The 21,002-nt window shown below is 38.1% G+C and overlaps 1 protein-coding gene and 1 long non-coding RNA gene across 2 annotated transcripts; both read right to left on the bottom strand.

Annotated features, from left to right (window-relative positions):
* Positions 1–1,931: 1,931 nt before the first annotated feature.
* On the bottom strand, positions 1,932–16,280 carry LOC114564446 (uncharacterized). The gene is made up of 5 exons (XM_028591793.1): positions 16,214–16,280; positions 15,793–16,110; positions 15,598–15,688; positions 12,678–12,735; positions 1,932–2,091 (listed from the first exon to the last, which is right to left on the bottom strand). The coding sequence occupies exons 1-5, from the start codon at positions 16,278–16,280 to the stop codon at positions 1,993–1,995; spliced, it is 633 nt and encodes a 210-aa protein (XP_028447594.1). The 3' UTR covers positions 1,932–1,992.
* LOC114564447 (uncharacterized) lies at positions 7,260–11,509 on the bottom strand. Its single transcript, XR_003693746.1, has 5 exons — positions 11,445–11,509; positions 11,031–11,330; positions 10,838–10,940; positions 8,924–9,007; positions 7,260–7,608 (listed from the first exon to the last, which is right to left on the bottom strand). It is a non-coding gene; the product is annotated as an uncharacterized LOC114564447 (long non-coding RNA).
* Positions 16,281–21,002: the final 4,722 nt, after the last annotated feature.

Genomic DNA, 21,002 nt, shown 5'->3' with positions numbered 1-21,002 from the left:
ACATTAATGATGCTGAACTCCATTTAGGTGAGCCAGCTCCAGGGCTCTGGTGTTGTGTGTCACTGACACGGCTTACTGGGCCATGATGGAATAGAGCTATCCTTAACTAAACTTAGCTTCCTACTTTGACAAGTCAAAATGTCTGCCATGGAAAGGGTCTCTATGCCCCAGTAATCCATTAATATCATCTAAGATTAACATGATGCAATGTAAACAGTTTTTTTTTTATTAAAAGTGGATAAACAATAGTATACTGTGTAACATATATTTAGTAGAAAATACATAAATGTGTAACAAAGCAACTAGCTTGCACATCGGACAAATGGGGGAGGGGAGAGGAAGTCATTATCAGCAAAGATAAAGAAAAGGCACATTAATTAGTTTGAACTGTTTCAAAATAAAGCAAATACAAGATATCACTTTTATAATGACAATTAGCTACAATTTGCACACACAACACTAAATGGAAACTATCACTCACCTGTAGAGGCAGATAGCTAGAATCAAGACACATAGAACAAATCCAGTTACAGCTGTGACTGTGAGTCTGAGAAAAGACCACGATGGACTGATTTCTTTGCTTGTATCTGCAAAATCAGATGTGAATTCATTTAAGTAGCATGCAGTTTGAAACTTAAAATGTACAGTATGATTAGCCCTGTTTTGTGCCCTACATACCTTCAGGTTCCCCAGACACTGTTAAATTCCACTTGATAGTCCATGTACCTTTTTTGTCAGTTATATCACACCTATAGAGTCCTGCATCGTCATGCTGAACATTAGAAATATTCAGCTTTGAAGGTAAGTTTACGTCTATTTTGTGAGAGGTGAAATTTGAAACAGTCTTATTGAGTAAGACTAGATGAGAAAAAACAGATCTGCCTTTGGTCCAGGTGATTTGCGTTGCATTTGTCTTTGTTATGTTGCAAGTGAGGATGACGGGGTCTCCCCTGGACACCAGCATATTCCTGTACTCAACTGTCTCTGAAAGAATCTCTAACATTGAGGGAAACAATCAATCAATATAAAATGAAATCTGTGATTGAATCGATAAGCTTGCATCTCAAACAAACAAACAAATGTCCACTGTACCTGCAAAGACTTGGCACATCATTAATACTTGAATGGAGAGCAGAGCTGCTTGGTTTAGGCTGAACATAATGACCTTCAGATGAAGACTGAAACTTCAACATCAGCTTTTACATGTATTTGTGGAGGAGGCGCTGGGGAAAGGAAGTGGTTAGCTGCTGTTTAGCTGCTCCAAACTAAGGTGTGTGATCATTCTGCTAAGTGTACATTTAGAGCATGTTAAAAATAAAATAAATATACCGTAAAAATTATTTAATTAGCAATCATTAAAATGCATGTTCAACTGCAGGAAAAGCACCTCTGGATAGTGTTAAACATACTTTAGCCACACAGTCTGACCCTGCTGCTGAGTGTACTTTCAGAACACGTCATATACTGTTTGATCCTTATAAGAAGCATAATACCCTGATCTAATAAAGGAACTGTTGCTCAGTGGATTACATATGCATTCCCCCAGAGGAGTCTACAGCTTCTACTTTGGAGTACTTCACTGTTTTGATCACAAGACACAACAAGAACTGTTACTTTACAAATACAAAATATCCTGTCTCTCTCTCTGCCAGCATAAATCTTGTCTGTGAGTAAAACAGCAGAGCAACACACACTCAGAGATGTCCTCCACTGGAATAATTGAACATAAAACTATACTTGACTGTAGTCTCTGAAATGCAATGATTGTAATTTAAAATGCCCCCTGTAATTCCCTCATTAAACCAACTTATACATAACAACATATTAAAATACACAGAGTACCATGAATTCACAAGTAAAAGAAATTCCTAAAGTGACAGCTCTGGTTTTAATGTATTAATGTTAGATGAGCCAACGGCCTCAGGGACCCAGTTGTCCTCCCTCTGATTGTCCATGTCTCTTGTTTAACTTTCATTTAGATGCCTTGTCAGCTCAGAGACCGTAGATTGAGTTGAGTCTCTCCGTGTACTGACTCCTGGGCTTGTAATTTGCCCTACTGTCAGTGACACCCTGCGGCTGAGGGAGACCAACCTACGGAAATAGGAAGTAAATAAATAAAGTTCATCGCTGTTTCCGAGAATGAATAAAAAAGAAGAGACACTTGAGAGTGTTAAAGATGAGAAAGTCCCTCTGACCTCTCCTTCTGACTGAAGATCAAACTGCTCCTGGACTGGGTTCTGGTTTGGTGTCCTGGCCCCGAGCTTTCTGCAGTGATAAACTTCAAAAGTTAAACACAAGAAAGACACACTGAAAGTCTCATGATGGCAATTTATTCACAAACAGTTGTGGAAGGAGTACTCAGATGTGAGTAATACATTATATACTGTATGACATTATTAGGTTACTATAAGCTGGCCATCAATGACAAATGCAGCAAAGGTAAATTATGTGTCTTTTCAAAGTGAATTTACCTTTGTGGAGAGATTCTGCTCGGTTTGTATTTTTGTAACATAAAGATCCACAGGATTATTGTTATGTTGTAACTGACTCCTGTAAACTTTGCAAACACCTTTTTTTTGCAATCTTTTTTATTGTAGTGATTAAAAGTATAGGGTTACATTCACTAAGATGTGTTCTTGCTTATGTATGACAATACAGCTTTTGTTGGGGAATGCTTTAAGAAAAGCAATAGTTTGTCAACGCCCATTGCATCAACTGTCAAGTCTTTATATTTATTCTGTTTGCATGAATCTTTAGTGACATCAAAACCTTCATACAGTCTCTGTGCATGTAGCTACACTATAGATATATACATCAAAGCTGACGTACGTGTATAGGTAGGCTAACTACACACTAAGCTCTGTAGCAATCACAGCCCTAGCCAGGATTTTAGGTCACGAGTGCCGCATCCACCAAAGTCAAAAACACGTTATCCAAATTGTTTTGAGTTTTCACATTTCTTTTTTTCTTTTGCTTATTTATATTCATATCTTTTTTATTTTTTTTTATTTAAATTTTTTATTTGCAAACATTACAAATAACAGCTCATATGGTACAGTTAACAGAGGGCAAATAAGATGAAGAGGTCAGATAGTGAAATAACGTTACAGCCAAAGCATAAGATATCCTGGTCGATGAAAAAATGAAAAAAGCACAAACTAGGCAGACAGAAAGTACAGTGGAATCCGTAAGACAAAACAATCAAACACAGTATCAGTAAGTAGAGAGGACATATAGATCTGGCCAGAGTCCCGTAATCAGGCGACTAGTTAGTAGTCAGATAGACCATAAAGCAATCCCAAATCCCTAGAGTCTTAGTCTCATTGACCCTTATCCTAGCCAGCATAACCTCATATGATGCTGTCTCACTCATAAGGAGTTTCCACTCCTGCATTGTCTGGGTTATGGGTGATCTCCAGTGTCTCAATACAATTCTGGCAGTGGCAGCTGTCCCAACCATCAGCACTGAATATGCGCTTCTGGCAAAGTTGGAGTTTCTGTTTTATCTCCTAGAAGACATAGTCTTGGGGACACTGGCATGATTACTCTTGCCCATGTCCCCAAGAACTCCAATATGTTATGCCAGAAAGATCTGACCATGGAGCACTCCCAAATAAGATGTAACAAGGTGCCCATCTCTGTTTTACATTTCCAGCATGTATTGGTACTTATTAGACCTATTTTGAAAAGCCTGTTTGGTGTCCAGTAGTACTGGTGCAATATTTTATACTGAGTAAATTTCCCTCTAGCGTCCCTGATATATTTACCATTATTAGCCAAAATCTGTTTCCATGTATCCGAGTTAATTGCACAATCAAGGTCCCTATATTCATATTTTATGTTGAAATATGTAAATTTCAGTTCCCAGCATTAATGTCTAAATGTTTCAAAATCTTCAACACTAATTTAGAATGTTTTGGCCAAAAAGTAGTCTGATTTAAGTATATTGAATTTAAACACAGTTGACTCAGCCTGGAAAATAAACTATTGAGTAAATTACACAGGACATGAGCTCAGTGTTCCTAGTAGCAGCTATGAGCCTGACCTCATGCGTACGACTTTGTGCACTTCCTCACATCTCTGCTCCTTCCACTGTGCACACAAATACCTCGACAAATGGCTCAAGGAAAGGACATTTTTAAGGTCAGTGAGACAGCTTTAGCAGCTTGTACAATTTTTTGTCACCACAAAAATAGAGCCATTAAGGGTTGATTCACCCATATTACACATTTTAAGATTTCTGCACAACCATGATATAATGCAGATAAATTAAACTGTATTTGTCTCCATTTAGGGACCCCTTTTCTGTAAAAGGTGTTTGTTTATTTTTTTTAATGTTATATTTTAATTGACAAAACAATCTCACCACAAGCTTCAATTGAATGCTTAAAGCAGAGCTATGGGTCCATTCATTGCTCATGGACCAATGCCATGAGCATCACAAAGAAAATTCCATTGACCTTTTAATTTATTTGAATGGAACTTAAATAAAGCTACTAGGGCAGCACTCTAATTTGATAGTTTATTGCCACACAACGGACGTTTCTGGCAGCGCCCTTCCTCAGATCAGGGCCTGATCTGGATTGGTTGTGGCTCCCTCCGTTGAGATTGAAGGGCTAGTTGAGGATGATTTACTCCACCTGTGCAGTTTGGGTTGTATAGTTAAACCCACCTATGTGTGGAGTATTGTTTGTAATTGCCTGTGCACACGCTGAGGAAGGACGCTGACCGAAACGTCCGTTGTGTGGGCATTCAAAGTTTTCTAAGTGTATACATGAGTTGAGCGCGTCCAGTCCTATTTTTTATTTGAATGGAGCTAAAACGCAAACCTGGACATATAAAACCAAGACTAACTAAGATGATAAGTACAATAAGTTTGTTTTCTTCCTGTCTTGGCCTTTTGTCCACAGAGGGAGAGTTGACATATGTTAGAAAGATATTTCAAAAACAACTGCCCTCATTAACACATACAGTGTAAATACAAATGTGCTTGTTATTTATATATTTTCTGTTTTTATTCAGCCAGTGATTTCAGTTGTTATCATGTCCTTTTGACCCATCCTGCATGCTTCTCTATTTTCTCTGTCTTAACCGCATCCTGAGGGAAGCTGACTCCAGTGTCTACGTTTTGATTTTAAGCATAAACCATAAACCTACAATTTAGTAAATCATACATACCTTATCCACCTCAAAAATGTAAAGCCTAAAAACAGGTTCTTCTTTAGTCTTTAAAAACACATTTATTTTAACAAATTAGGGCTTTACAAGTTATCCTTGTGGCTATAATGTGACATAACGGTGGCATTGTGGAACATTTATAACAAACTTTATCACCATCTGCTGGCCACTTACCACCATTACATATATTATCATAGCACAAAAGAAATCAGCCAAAAAGCATCAAATCAAATATAATAAACATGTAAGCTGAACACAGCCATCAGAAACAGAAACACACATTTGACCTTTTAATTCAATTCAATTCAATTCAATTCAATTCAATTTTATTTATAGTATCAAATCATAACAAGAGTTATCTCGAGACACTTTACAGATAGAGTAGGTCTAGACCACACTCTATAATTTACAAAGCCCCAACAATTCCAACAATTCCAGTAATTCCCTCAAGAGCAAGCAGTGCGACAGTGGCGAGGAAAAACTCCCTCTTGGGAAGAAACCTCGGACAGACCCAGGCTCTTGGTAGGCGGTGTCTGACGGGCCGGTTGGGGGTGTGAACTTTTACTGCTGTATGCCTTTGGTCAATAGTAAATATTTTGAATCTGTGACTTCTCTGTATGCTATAAGATCCATACATTCATTTAGAAATCAGATTTTAAGCTTGTCCTATAGTGTCACATAATTGAAGGCTTGAAAACGTTGATACTTCAGAGTCACAGCTATCAAAATGTGTGACCCTGTCTGTCTGAATATGGTTGCTTCATGTTTGGTAACAGCTATCAAAATAAAGTAATAAAGTAAAAAAGTTAAAAAGGCTATATCTGATGTGAATGTTTGCTTTGGCCAGACAGAATCTGATGAGTTACAACAAACCATGTAACTCATAAATAAAATATGTCCTCTATGTATAAGATAGTAAGTAATAATAATAAAAAAGTTATAAACAGAAGTTATAAACACGACAGTGGTGTACTCAGGCTGTCTGCGCATGCGCGGAGTTTGCGGGGGGGCAGGGGGAGCACTGCCCCCCCTGGTAGCTGAAACGGGTAATTGCATTGTTTCAAAAATGAGTGGAATAATTACTTCTGACATAACCAGATATTTTATAAATACTTTAAAAACACAAAACAACTAAATGGGGATAAGTAATGCATCTGATTTCATATACTGCTTTAGTAAAAATATTTTTTCAGGGCTCTGCCTCTCACCTGAGACCATTGTCGACGCATATGCAGGACGCAAAAAACAATAATTTGTTGCACTAGTCGGGACATCTTACCGTGCCAACGTTACAATAAAGGTTGCCTAAATGCCATGTATATAAATTTGCTGTCAGCTTACTAATTGAATGCGCGTTTTGTGTAGATTTGGACTTTGATACGTTTTATTCCACTTTGTTTAAACTGCGAAGTTCACCTTGTTCACCTGTTTGGAGCTGACTGGTGAATGGGAGGCTTGTTTAGGCCTTGCTGGATACACCGTGACTCTGTGAATCTACTGATCGCTGTGGATGACTTGTTTTCATGTCATTGGATTACGGCAAAATACTGATCTTTTTTCTTAACGTGTCTTAACGTTTTATGGTGCGATTGCGCTTGGTTTCTGCGTTTGGAGAGGCATCTCAACAGACTGGAGGTCCAACACTGATTGTTCAATGTTAACCTACATGTTAGTTGAATTTAAGTGTCGGGGCATTCTGCTACCGTCTGTCTATTGTGCTCCAACACAGCCGTGCCCACGGGCGTCAGTTTGGTTTGAAATGTGCTGGGGACAGAGACTCATTCGGAGGTACATTTCCAGAAGTGCTGGGTACAATGACGCATATGTTTTTTTCTCTTTCGCGCAGGTCAGGTTTAATGTACGTAAACAATGACCAATGATTACCAAATTTCTCTCTAATATTGCTCCTCATAACCACGAAAAACTGTCAAAAAATAGAACCCAAAGTCCAATTATTATGGACGTTATCTGACATTTAGCGTTTCTGCTTCACATTTTCAGCAGGGCAGCGGAGCAGCTGTTGGTTGACTTTCCACAGTGCTCGAATGTCAAACTCCGCCTATGTGTCTGCGGGACAGGGGTGAAAAAATATAATGTTCACCAGCATACGGCGGCTGCACATTGTTATCTCAATTTTAAGGTCACCATAGAGGTCACTTTATCATGTCTTTTCTGCCATAGGGGCTTCCAAGAAGGCACCTTTGGGGGTGTATTTTTTATTTTTTTTTAACATGGGTCACCAAGGGGAGCAGTCGCCATCTTCAAATGTGTCGTCTCTCTTCTGTTCAACACATCTCTTGTTTCCTATTCAGCTTTTTACTGAACTTCATGCTTGTCAGGATTGGATTGAGCCTCTAGATGAACCGACTCCCTCTGTCTGGGCTGTGTTGCGTATTTTGCACAACTTTAGGATGGATCAGGAGGAGCCACCTGTATGGACAGAAAGGGGAAGTTAACTCACTTTATAGGCTACCATGGTCTGGGTGAATACTCGATTCTGATTGGATGCAGGGTGTCCATTAAAAAGTGATGTAGGACACCTACTAAAGGAGTTCCGGTGAATGAATGAATGTGCTACATTAAATCAAAAAGGAAATGTGGATTTATTATTTCCAACTCGTCCTCTGAACACCACAGGATGGCGCTAAAACACAGGCTGCAAGAAGTAAGTTATACTGCCCCCGTGGACTGGCTTTGTTTCACAGCGAATAACATTATCTCACATCCCGTTCACTGTTCAGGTCGCAGCTTCAGGCTGCGCCCCTGCAGCCAACAGTAACGTTACACATTGCGGATCAAATTCTTCGTAAAAGTCGTTATATTGTTTTGGGGACAATGACATGGCTGGATAGCTAGCTTGTCTTGTTGTTCAACATACTTCGGCGGAGGCAACTACGGCGTCGGACCATTCACGCCTCGCTGTCATCCATTAATACCTGACAATGGACACCTCGTCGGACATTAATGGTGCGTTCTTTTTGTCTTGTAATCGCGACTAGTAGCTCGAGTGTGACGTTACATCCATGTCGGAAAACGAATAACCGTGGATTGTTGCGTTCTTTTTGTCCACAGAAGTCGATTTACGAGTCGTTTTGCGGAGTTACGAACCGGAAGTTGCAATAAGAACGCCACCGAGGTCGTATATACAAGTCGTCTGAACTCAGAGGACCCCGAGTTCACTTTCAAAAATGGCTACGTCGTGCATCACACATAGTAAACATTGTGGTTTTCTACAATTTTAAGCACTTTTGTCATTGTTGTAACCAAATGAAGAAGTCATACACATAGCACTGTAGAGACGCTCGGTTGCTATATGACAACAAAGGCTTTAAGCCTAGTCTTGAGCAGAAAGCAGAGCAATAGCCTAACGTTAATGTTAATCAAAATGTAATTTTCCTCTATGAAACTGTGAAATATATTTGTGTAATATGTCAATAACTGGGTGAATAGAATCCTAAATGTTACTAAAAATGTTACAAAAATCCATCTTTTCTCCGACTCGTAGTATTGTGTGACAAAAAGAACGCAACAACCCGCGGTTATTCGTTTTTCGACATGGATGTGATGTCACACTTGAGTTACTAGTCGCGATTACAAGACAAAAAGAACGCACCATATCTTATACCATGGTCTGGGGGAATACTTGATTCTGATTGGCTGCAGGGTGTCCATTAGGAGAGAATGCTGAGAAATTATTTGTGAGATGAGAACAAAATAATTTCAGTAACAACAAAGTTCTTCTAACCTGTCTTCCAAATTGAACAGAAAATTGGGCATAGCTCAGGGCCCTGCTTTCTTAGTCCTGGTTTGGTGTCTGGGTCCGGTTTTTCTGCAGAGATAAAATTGTGACCAGTAATGAGACCACTCATAACATTCCAATCGTTTCAGACACATTATTACATGAGACAAAGTTGATAATTAGATTGATGCTTTTATTTGAGATCTGCTCCTTTACTTAAAGTGATGGTTCGGAGTAATTTCACCCTAGGGTCCTTTGCACCATGACCTCGAGCCAACCAACCCCCCCAGAAGCTTTTTTTCACCTGGGTCTAACATTGGGAGAGTTAGCGTAGAGTAGCGTTATCAGCTGAATAGCTTAGCGCAGGGGCTAATGGACCCACGTTTGTATCTCGTAAATGACCCCACTAATAATGCCCGAAATGATACCAAACTTCTATGTACTTCATAAAACAATGGATTGTAAAGTTTGTAAGTACACCAGAAGTTTATGTAAATAACACTTCTCGTCTCTGCTGCTGCTGCTGCTGCTACTACTGGCAGTAAGAGTGCTTAGGGCCGTCTACAAATTACAACACCGAAAAGAGATACAACAAAAATATTTATTAATTTAATGATTAAAAAAGGTAATGTCTCCAAACTTACCTCAATTATAACTTGTCTCCTGCTAGTTATACTACAGCACAAGTTAAATTAATAAATATTTTTGTTGTATCTCTTTTCAGTGTTGTAATTTGTAGATGGCCCTAAGCACTCTTACTGCCCGGTAGTAGCAGCAGCAGCAGCAGAGACGAGAAGCCAACAGGCAAGTGTTATTTACATACACTTCTGGTGTACTTACAAACTTTACAATCCATCATTTTATGAGTACATAACCTATTTGTACTAGTGTAGAAGTTTGGTATCATTTCTTCATCTCTCAGATTTCTTTCTCTAATTTCTGATCTCCTCCCACTGTGAGTTTATCTCCCTTTTTTTCCATTGCATGCTCTTCTGCCTCTAACTCTACTCGCCTCTTTTATCTCGATCCATTTCTTTGTCCTGCCCCGTTTTTAAAATGTGTTGCTAAAAAGCTACAGGCAGCTGCACTTTTATTCTATATTTTCATTTTCTCAGATCAGAAGGCCAATCAAGCTGCATTGACCTACAGTAGTCAAGATGAAAACCAATCTCTTGGTTAAAATCTGTGTTTCATATGGCTAAGATATTCCCATTCCAACAGTAAAGCATAAAGTGATATATTCTAATAATGAGAACATGACAGAATAATATGACACACAGTTATAAAATGTGTAATTATAAAATGAATAAAATCTTGTTACAGTATAATATGTAAAGTATCTTGTTAAAAGGAGAAAATTATAAACTAAAAAAAAACATTTTTGTCATGGTGTCAACAATAGACCCTTATCACTTGCAGACCTTTTGACTTGTTGAAGAAGGAGAAGCAGAGGTGAAATGAATAACATTAATGATGGCTGAACTCCATTTAGGTGAGCCAGCTCCAGGGCTCTAGTATTGACACGTATTACTGCTCCATGATGTAATAGAGCTATCGTTAACTAAACTTAGCTTCCTACTTTGACAAGTCAAAATGTCTGCCATGGAAAGGGTCTCTATGCCTCAGTAATCCATTCATTTATGCAATTTATTATTAAAAGTGGATAAACAATAGTATACTGTGTGAAATATATTTTGTAGAAAATACATAAATGTGTAACAAAGCAACTAGCTCGCACTTCGGATACACGACAACGACAAATGGGGGAGGGTGGAGGAAGTCATTATCAGAAAAGAGGAAGAAAAGGCACATTAATTAGTTTCAACTGTTTTTAAAATAAAGCAAATATAAGATATCGATTTTATAAAGACAATTAGCTACAATTTGCACACACAGCACTAAATGAAAAATATCACTCACCTGTAGAGGCAGATAGCTAGAATGAAGACACATAGAACAAATCCAGTTACAGCGGTGAGTCTGTATAGAAAAGACCACGATGGACTGATTTCTTTGCTTGTATCTGCAAAATCAGATGTGAATTAATTTAAGTAGCATGCAGTTTGAGACTTACAATAAATAGTATGATTAGCCTTGTTTTTGCCCTACATACCTTCAGGTTCCCCAGACACTGTTAAATTCCACTTGATAGTCCATGTACCTTTTTTGTCAGTTATATCACACCTATATAGTCCTGCATCGTCATGCTGAACATTAGAAATATTCAGCTTTGAAGGTAAGTTTACGTCTATTTTGTGAGAGGTGAAATTTGAAACAGTCTTATTGTGTAAGACTAGATGAGAAAAAACAGATCTGCCTTTGGTCCAGGTGATTTGCGCTGTATTTGTCTTTGTTATGTTGCAAGTGAGGATGACGGGGTCTCCCCTGGACACCAGCATATTCCTGTACTCAACTGTGTCATAAATTGAAAGAAACAATCAATCAATGTAAAATGAAATCTGAAATTGAATCTATAAGCTTGCATCTCAAACAAACAAACAAACAAACAAACAAATGTCCACTGTACCTGCAAAGACTTGGCACATAATTAATACTTGAATGGAGAGCAGAGCTGCTTGGTTTAGGCTGAACATAATGACCTTCAGATGAAGACTGAAACTTCAACATCAGCTTTTACATGTATTTGTGGAGGAGGCGCAGGGAAAAGGAAGTGGTTAGCTGCTGTTTAGCTGCTCCAAACTAAGGTGTGTGACCATTCTGCTAAGTGTACATTTAGAGCATGTTGAAAATAAAAATAAATATACCGTAAAAATTATTTAATTAGTAATAATTAAAATGCATGTTCAACTGCAGGAAAAGCACCTCTGCATAGTGTTGAACACACTTTAGCCATAGTGTAACCCTGCTGCTGAGTGTACTTTCAGAATATGTCAAATACTTTTTGATGCTTATAAGAAGCATAATACCCTGACCTAATAAAGGAACTGTTGCTCAGTGGATTTCATATGCATTCCCCCAGAGGAGTCAACAGCTTCTACTTTGGAGTACTTCACTGTTTTGATCACAAGACACTTTGACACTATTACAAGAACAAGAACTGTTACTTTACAATTACAAAATATCCTGTCTCTCTCTCTGCCAGCATGAATCTTGTCTGTGAGTAAAACAGCAGAGCAACACACACTCAGAGATGTCCTCCACTGGAATAACTGAACATAAAACTATACTTGACTAGTCTCTGAAATGCAATTTATTGTAATTTAAAATACCCCCTGTAATTCCCTCACAGAACAGTAGGGGGCACAGAGCCATATGGAAGCCTGTTGAGTTGAGATACCTTTATTGTCATTACAACTAACATTGACAATGACAGACATGAAAACATTCAACACAGCATACAACTCATAAAACCAACTTATACATAACAACATATTAAAATACACAGAGTACCATGAATTCACAAGTAAAAAAAATTCCTAAAGTGACAGCTCTGGTTTTAATGTATTAATGTTAGATGAGCCAAAGGCCTCAGGGACCCAGTTGTCCTCCCTCTGATTGTCCATGTCTCTTGTTTAACTTTCATTTAGATGCCTTGTCAGCTCAGAGACCGTAGATTGAGTTGAGTCTCTCCGTGTACTGACTCCTGGGCTTGTAATTTGCCCTACTGTCTGTGACACCCTGCGGCTGAGGGAGACCCACCTACGGAAATAGTAAGTAAATAAATAAAGTCGTTGTTTCCGAGAATTAATAAAAAAGAAGAGACACGTGAGAGTGTTAAAGATGAGAAAGTCCCTCTGACCTCTTCTTCTGACTGAAGATCAAACTGCTCCTGGTTTGGTGTCCTGGCCCCGAGTTTTCTGCAGTGATAAACTTCAAAAGTTAAACACAAGAAAGACACACTGAAAGTCTCATGATGGCAATTTATTCACAAACAGTTGTGGAAGGAGTACTCAGATGTGAGTAATACATGATATACTGTATGACATTATTAGGTTACTGTGCACCTGAATAGAATTGCACACAAATACAAGCTGGCTTGCTCATTTATATTCATATTTTATGTTGAAATATGTCAATTTCATTTCCCAGCCTTAAGGTCTAAATGTTTGAAAACCTTCAACACTGCCAGGCATAAAACTGATGGTGGAGAAATACTGATAATGACATGGCTGGGTATCAAATCTCAAACTTCAATCCTTAATCAAAATGTCCGTAGCACAGAGTATTGAAAAGTGCATCAAAAGTCAGTGTTGAAAGCTTAGTCAGATCTTACGGGTTTTTGACTTATTCTTTGATTAGACATTTCCTGATTTATTTTGTGAAATATCTCTAACCTTAGAGTATATCTTACGCAGGCAAATACTTTTATTCAACACTGTTGCATTGAGCAGTTTGATATGTTTTGTTAAAGCAAAAAGAAAAAGGTCAAAAGGTTAATGTTTAGATTCCCTAAAGATATTCTATAGATTCGTATATTAATACTCAGTCCTTGTTGTTTTCTAATTTAGAATGTTTTGGCCAAATAGTAGTCTGATTTAATTATATTGAATTTAAACACAGTTGACTCAGCCTGGAAAATAAACTATTGAGTAAATTACACAGGACATGAGCTCAGTGTTCCTAGTAGCAGCTATGAGCCTGACCTCATGCGTACGACTTTGTGCACTTCCTCACATCTCTGCTCCTTCCACTGTGCACACAAATACCTCGACAAATGGCTCAAGGAAAGGACATTTTTAAAGTCAGTGAGACAGCTTTAGCAACTTGTACAATTTTCTGTCACCACAAAAATAGAGCCATTAAGGGTTGATTCACCCATATTACACATTTTAAGATTTCTGCACAACCATGATATAATGCAGATAAATGAAACTGTATTTGTCTCCATTTAGGGACCCCTTTTCTGGAAAAGGTGTTTGTTTAATTTTTTAAATGTTATATTTTAATTGACAAAACAATCTCACCACAAGCTTCAATTGAATGCTTAAAGCAGAGCTATGGGTCCAATGCATGCAAAATAAAAGGTAAATGGAATTTTCTTTGCTCATGGCATTGGTCCATGAGCATCACAAAGAAAATTCCATTGACCTTTTAATTTATTTGAATGGAGCTTAAATAAAGCTACTAGGGCAGCACTCTAATTTGATAGTTTATTGCCACACAACGGACGTTTCTGGCAGCGCCCTTCCTCAGATCAGGGCCTGATCTGGATTGGTTGTGGCTCCCTCCGTTGAGATTGAAGGGCTAGTTGAGGATGATTTACTCCACCTGTGCAGTTTGGGTTGTATAGTTAAACCCACCTATGTGTGGAGTATTGTTTGTAATTGCCTGTGCACACGCTGAGGAAGGACGCTGACCGAAACGTCCGTTGTGTGGCAATAAACTGTCAAATTGGAGTGCTGTCCTAGTAACTTTATCTATGATTATTCACTTTTAGGATCAAGCACCCAGCATTCTAAGTTTTCTAAGTGTCTACATGAGCTGAGCGCATCCAGTCCTATTATTTATTTTAATAGAGCTAAAATGCAGACTGTGACATATAAAACCAAGACTAACTCTATGACAAAGATGATAATAATAATAATAATAATAATAATAATAATAATAATAATAATAATAATAATAATAATAATAATAATAATCTTTATTTATTTCACTTTTGTGCTTCACTAAGAAGAAATATAAAACAGGTCATAAAATCATCAGGGTTTTAAAGAAAACAAATGAAAAACTATTTGGTGTATAAAGACCTGTACAGTGTACAGTATTTAAGAAAAGGAAAAACGTTTTAAAAAGAAGTCAAATACATTAAAAAAGGAAGTTCAAGCTCAAATAAAATCAGGAAAGTCCCTCCGATAGAAGTATGTTTAGTTTTCCGGCGGGCCCCTAGAACAAATGAAAAAACCTTTGCGCGAGGATCTCAAAGTATGTACCGACGTGTACTAGAAGGTCAGAGATATAGCAGGGTGCGAGGCCATTAAGAGCCTTAAAAGTGATCAGTAAAATCTCAAAATCTATTCTAAAACATACTGGGAGCCGAGTCAAGAGGTTAAAACAGGAGCAATGTGATCACGTATTGGTTCTGCTTAAAGGCCTGGCAGCCAAGTTCTGTACAGTCTGGATTCATAGATTTTTGGTTCAAGCAAGTAAAGAGGCTGTTGCAGTAATCCAGGCGGGATGAGATGAAGGTATGTAAAATTGTCTCAGTGTCTTGAAAAGTTAAATTGGATCATATTTTTGAAATAATTTAAGATAATAAAAACATGATTGCACCAGCTTTGTGGTGTGCCACTCAAACTGTCAATCCAGACACCAAGATTACTTGCAACAGGCTTGATGTTGTCCAATAGGGGACCAGTCGTAGGCAGAATTTGTTCTGCTATGTGCTGGGACCCTATGACAAGGATCTCTGTTTTGACATTCCAGGGTCTGTGGATCTAACAGGCAGGACCATCTGCTTATCATCAGCATACAAATGAAAAGAAACACCATGTCTATTTATAACGGGCCCAAGAGGTAGGATGATACATAGGGGTGAGTCAGAAATTATCATTTATTTGTAATTTAGGTTAACTGACACTTTTAATGTCGACACACACAATATCTGTGATTTAGCTCTATACTAAAATCAACCTAAGTTCCCAGTACATAAAACTGCTCTGCAGCAGAGACGAGTCAAATCAATTTGTACAAACTGAAAGCTTAAAGGTATCACTCACCTGTAGAGGCAGACCGCTGAAGTCAAGACACATAGTAGCAATCCAGTTACAGCTGTGAGTATGTACAGAAAAAAAATTTCTTTGCTTGTATCTGCAAAATCAGATGTGAATTAATTTAAGCAGCATGCAGTTTGAGCTTTGAAATACACTATGGCTGGTGTAGAGATGATTAGCCTTGTGTTGTGCCCTACATACCTTCACGTTCCCCAGACACCGTTAAATTCCACTTGATAGTCCATGTACCTTTTTTGTCAGTTATATCACACCTATAGAGTCCTGCATCGTCATGCTGAACATTAGAAATATTCAGCTTTGAAGGTAAGTTTACGTCTATTTTGTGAGAGGTGAAATTTGAAACAGTCTTATTGAGTAAGACTTGATGAGAAAAATAAGATCTGCCTTTGGTCCAGGTGATTTGCGTTGTATTTGTCTTTGTTATGTTGCAAGTGAGGATGACGGGGTCTCCCCTGGACACCGGCATATTCCTGTACTCATCTGTCTCTGAAAGAATCTCTAACATTGAGGGGAAACAATCAATCAATATGAAATTAAATGAAATAAAAATGAATTGAATCAACAGAAAAGCATGCATCACAACCACAAATGTCCACTGTACCTGCAAAGACCTGACACAAAACATATAGTTGAATGGAGAGCAGAGCTGCTTGGTCCCGGTTGAACATAATGACCATCAGACACAGACTGAAACTTCAACATCAGCTCGGAGATGTACTTGCGGAGGAGGCGCAAAGAAGAGGAAGTGGTTTGTTGCTAGTTAGTTAGTTGATTTGGCTGCTCAGAACCAATGCACATGTCGTTCCTTTTGCGGTAAGTTGCGTTGCGTGTATACGGTTGGATGTCATACACTTGGAATTGAGAATTGAAACTTGCTCCTTCTTGAAGGTCATGTAATAAAATGAAATGTAAAATGCACATACATGTGCAATGTTCAACTGCAGGAAAACCACTCCTGCATAGTGCTGAACACATTTTAGCCACATAGTGACTTTATAGATAGAAGAGTGAGTTTCACATTCATCATGTTTGGTGATGCTTGTATAGCCAGTTCTTTATAAGGAGGCTTTGATATTGTTTAATGTGACATAATACAACAAATATTGTACTACTGCACTATAAGTGTGAAAACCACAAACCGTAAGCATCAAAAGACCGTCAGACACAGGCACTGTCTAAGAAGATGTTTCGACATGTCACTGTAGGAAAAGCACCCTGACTCTCCTGTTTGCTGTGTTGCTCCTGCTATTTTGGAATATAAGGTCTAATATACAATATATAATATAACTGAAAACTCCTGTGTGGGTGTGCAGGGTCTTAAAGTCATAATGATTCATACTCCTACAAAGTAACAAAAAGTCCCCTCTCAGTAGTAAAAATGTGACATTTTAAAAGTAAAAAGGTGTGTTTCATGTTTTATTTGATTATTATTATGTATAATTTCACCCTTTTACAATAGAAAATTACATTTTACATGAATGCATTAATGATTTATTTTTATTTTGTATGTACTCTGTTAGATTAAGCAGAAGCTTACTTATCAACTTACATTGTGCTGCATTTTAACAGATTGTATTTAAAATATTGGAATTTGCTTTAAAAAATAGAATTGACATTAACTTATAGTTTTGAGCTCCTTGATACAATTGATTATTTCAGGAAGTGTTTACAGATCAGTGTGGGAAATATAAATATTGAGCCAAACATTAAAGCAACTGCATGTCATCAAAAAGGAAAGAAGGTCTGATATTGAGAGGCTCTGGAAAATAAAACCAAATTGACATCCTCCATAACTGGTCCATGTATACATCCACCACCCACACACTCACACACTCACACAACTATACAAGATGACTCTTATTTCCTTATTTCTGCCCACAGACACTCTCCAAAGACTCAACTGTCAAAAACGCACAGAAACAGGAAACTCACACTTTAAGGTCAGATGCAGACGACAGACAGGTGAGAATGATACAGTTCACAACGATGCATTGCTTATAGGATATGTAGAGCCTCTGTGTAGATCACAAATACGTCATAAACATGTCGCTCTTCTCCCTTTTTTTTTTTTTTTTGATTTGGCCTTCTATTCAGATTGTCATTTTGATTGCCAGGAAGTGCTGCATATAGCATAATAAACACTGGGCTGTGCATGCCCCCAGTCTTTTAAAAGCAGAGTTGATTATGTATGGGGAGAGAGAAAGCAGTGGTAGAAGTGAGTAAAGAGTAAAAAGCTGAGGGCTTTGAAGCAGTGAATGGTGAGGAAGTGCTTTAGTTGTACTGTGCACCAGCAGGGGCTGCTGTAATCACCTCATTCCTACTTCTCTTCACATGAGCAAAGCAGTAGGTCAACACATACAGAATAAGTGTGTGTGTGTGTATATATATACAAATATTCTTATAGAGTATAATTTATTTCTTTTTTTCTTGTTTTCCACCACTGTACACTTAAATACCAGTAAGAACTGGTAAGAACAATGGAATTACACGGTAAATCTCGTGATATATAATAAAAGGTTACCATGTAAGCTTTTTCACTGTCATATCTCTCTCTCTGTCTCTGTCTTTCTCTCTCTCTCTCTCTCTCCCTCCCTCTCTCTTTCTCTGTCTTAGAGCAGAATTTGATTATAGGATGAAGATCAATTTAAAGGGCACAGGTTGACAAAAGAATTGCAAAGGTCTGCCAGAAGAAAAAAAAGTTAGCCTCTTCAATTAATTTGAAGATGTGTGTGTGTGTGTGTGTGTGTGTGTGTGAAGGGACATGTGTTTATAGATGTTTCACGTCTGATGTAATACCTATGCTGGTTTGCACCATAGACTGTATACACTTGACCCCTCCCACTCTTTATACCCTGTGGATGGAAATGTGTTTGTTGTTGCGGTATGAGTTTGTATATGCAAGTGTGTGTGTGTGTGTGTGTGTGTGTGTGTGTAGTGCACACGCTGAAGGTTTTTTTTTGGTCCAAATGCCAGTGAATGAGGTCTTGGGTAATGGCAGTCAGCAGGTGCTCTTGGCCATATTCACTAGACACTGAGTGAGAAGAGGCCAGGCTAACAAGCACGAAAAGACAACATTGCTTTTCAACAACAACATATGAATCCCTCCAGCATCATCTCATTTGTTTCCATTAACGTAAAAAAAAGCACTGATTAGATGCTTTGGTTGCGTTTGTTATCCATTCTTCGTGCTCTTCGATATTTGCAACTGGGAAATCATGAGGGCAGAGCAATATTGTGAGCAATACAGAGTGAAACCTTAAGCATGATCATATTATCAGATACTGCAGGGCCCTCCCACACACAAATGCACCTACTTCAAGAACCCTCAAACCTCACACACACACGCACACACACACACACACACACACACACACACACACACACACACACACACCTTTGAATTACACTTCTGCAGGCCTTGGAGAAGAGATAAATAAAAAAACGTGATTAAAAAAAAGTAATTGAATGTGTATGCATGTGTTTGTGTGTGTGTTTTTGCCTGCAAGCGTGTGTATGTGTGTGATTATGTGTGACTGTGGTTCTGACCCTTTCAGGCATTGATGGATGTTTGTGAATATTTGAGATGCCTCCCGGAAAACCCCTGGCAGAACACGAGAGACATCAGAGGAGCTAATGCCTCTGTTCTCCATTCTGAATACTGTATGATTTGCTTGTATGTACATGCACAGTGCATGAATTTAAATTAGGGGTAGCAGAGAGCAGTTTTACTCTGACGGCTTGGAGAGAGAATATTTATTGTTTGTTGGACGTTACAGCAAGAGGAGAGATTAAACAGTTTGTCTGATTAAGTATTCATCTTCTCCACGCTGCTTGCAGAACATGGTAAATGCAAATTGGCTGTAAATGTGTGTTCTTTTCGGATTCAATGTTTAATATTTCACACATATCTGTACGTGCTTGAGTGTGTGTGTGTGTGTGTGTGTGTGTGTGTGTGTGCATGTGTGTGTGTCTATGTGCACAGGCAAAGAATAAGAGAAAAGCTAAACAGATGGCGAAAACTGGAAGAGCAGATGACAGGACAAACCGTCTCATAGCTTTTGCATTACATATCAATCCACCTGCTTTTAGAAACATTTAGTTTGCATATTTTACAATTGATTGATTTATTTTGAGGGAGGTGGACATGAATAGGAAAAAAAGGGTAATAAAGCGCGTGTAAGTGGTTATTAACAGATAAATCTACTGTTGATTTTAATCAATCGTTGATTTGAACTGATCTTAATTGATCTTCATATGTTAAAAACCCTACTGTGGTGCTATTTTCGCAACCCTGCCTTGTAGACATTATCTTTAGCCTAGTTCTTCTGACGAATAGGTTTTAATAGACATGTACAAAGCGTAGGTCACCAGGGTTTGCATTGTGAGTCACACGTGGTTAAGTTCAGGCAACATTGTGGTTTCAGTTAAATGTTCGTGAAACCAGTATCTCGTGCTTACTTTGGACTTTTTCTAAATGTAACCAAGATGACAATCTGTCCCTTACCTTAACCATGTGTGGTGAGTAGGCCTATATAAACAAAACTATGAAACACAGTAATCATGCTGCAGTTGCTGCAAGCAGCTGATGTTGCATTGCAAAAGTGGAGGGAAAACAAATAAAATGCGTTTTGCAAAATACTGATTAAAAAGAGTACTCCACAGACTTAGCGTTGAACTCCTGTAACATTGTTGAACAGTGGACCGTTAAAAAAAAGGATCTTGATGCAGTACAACAACAAGAAATATAGTCTTTTTCATTCCAAGCATTCGGTCAGCAACATGGCATCATGACTTTGCGTAAATATACACGCCACTTTCATAAAGCAAAATGGCGTGTTATTGTATGCATTTTTAGCTATCCACGTGTATACGCTGTATACAGCTGATGTAAACATACCCACCACTTGGCCTCGCCACGTTGCGTGTTATTGCGAGAATGCAACGTACTATTGTGAGAACAACGTCACACTCCTGTAAAAAAAAGAATGGTTGGGTTTAGGAAAAGAACACAGGGAAAGGCTTTAGTAACAAAACAGTGACAAAAATACGGAAAATAACGACAAAAACACGCTTAGGAACACAATAAATGGTTGGGTTTAGGAAAGAAACATTGTGTGCTATGCTAGTAGCAGATGGTGTAGCCTCGCGCCTCAAGCAGAGATGTGAAACAGGCTACAGATCGGTCAGTGTATCTTTTGGTCATTCGATTTTCATTTCATAAACAGGTATTAAAAAACTAAAAAAACAAATGGTTATTTCATTTTCATTTTAAAATACAAAATTTTCAATTGAATACCAAGTGTTTTTTTCTTTTCCTGGTCAAAACGGGATGCAAGATATTTAAAAATATGCTTTGATATTAATTTTCTATTTCCTATAATAATAAAAAA

This window comes from Perca flavescens, chromosome 11 (assembly GCF_004354835.1).
Source record: "Perca flavescens isolate YP-PL-M2 chromosome 11, PFLA_1.0, whole genome shotgun sequence".
In the NCBI taxonomy this organism is placed as follows: Eukaryota; Metazoa; Chordata; class Actinopteri; order Perciformes; family Percidae; genus Perca; species Perca flavescens.
Note: the sequence above shows the minus strand (reverse complement) of the source record. Positions and strands in the feature narration are given on the sequence as shown.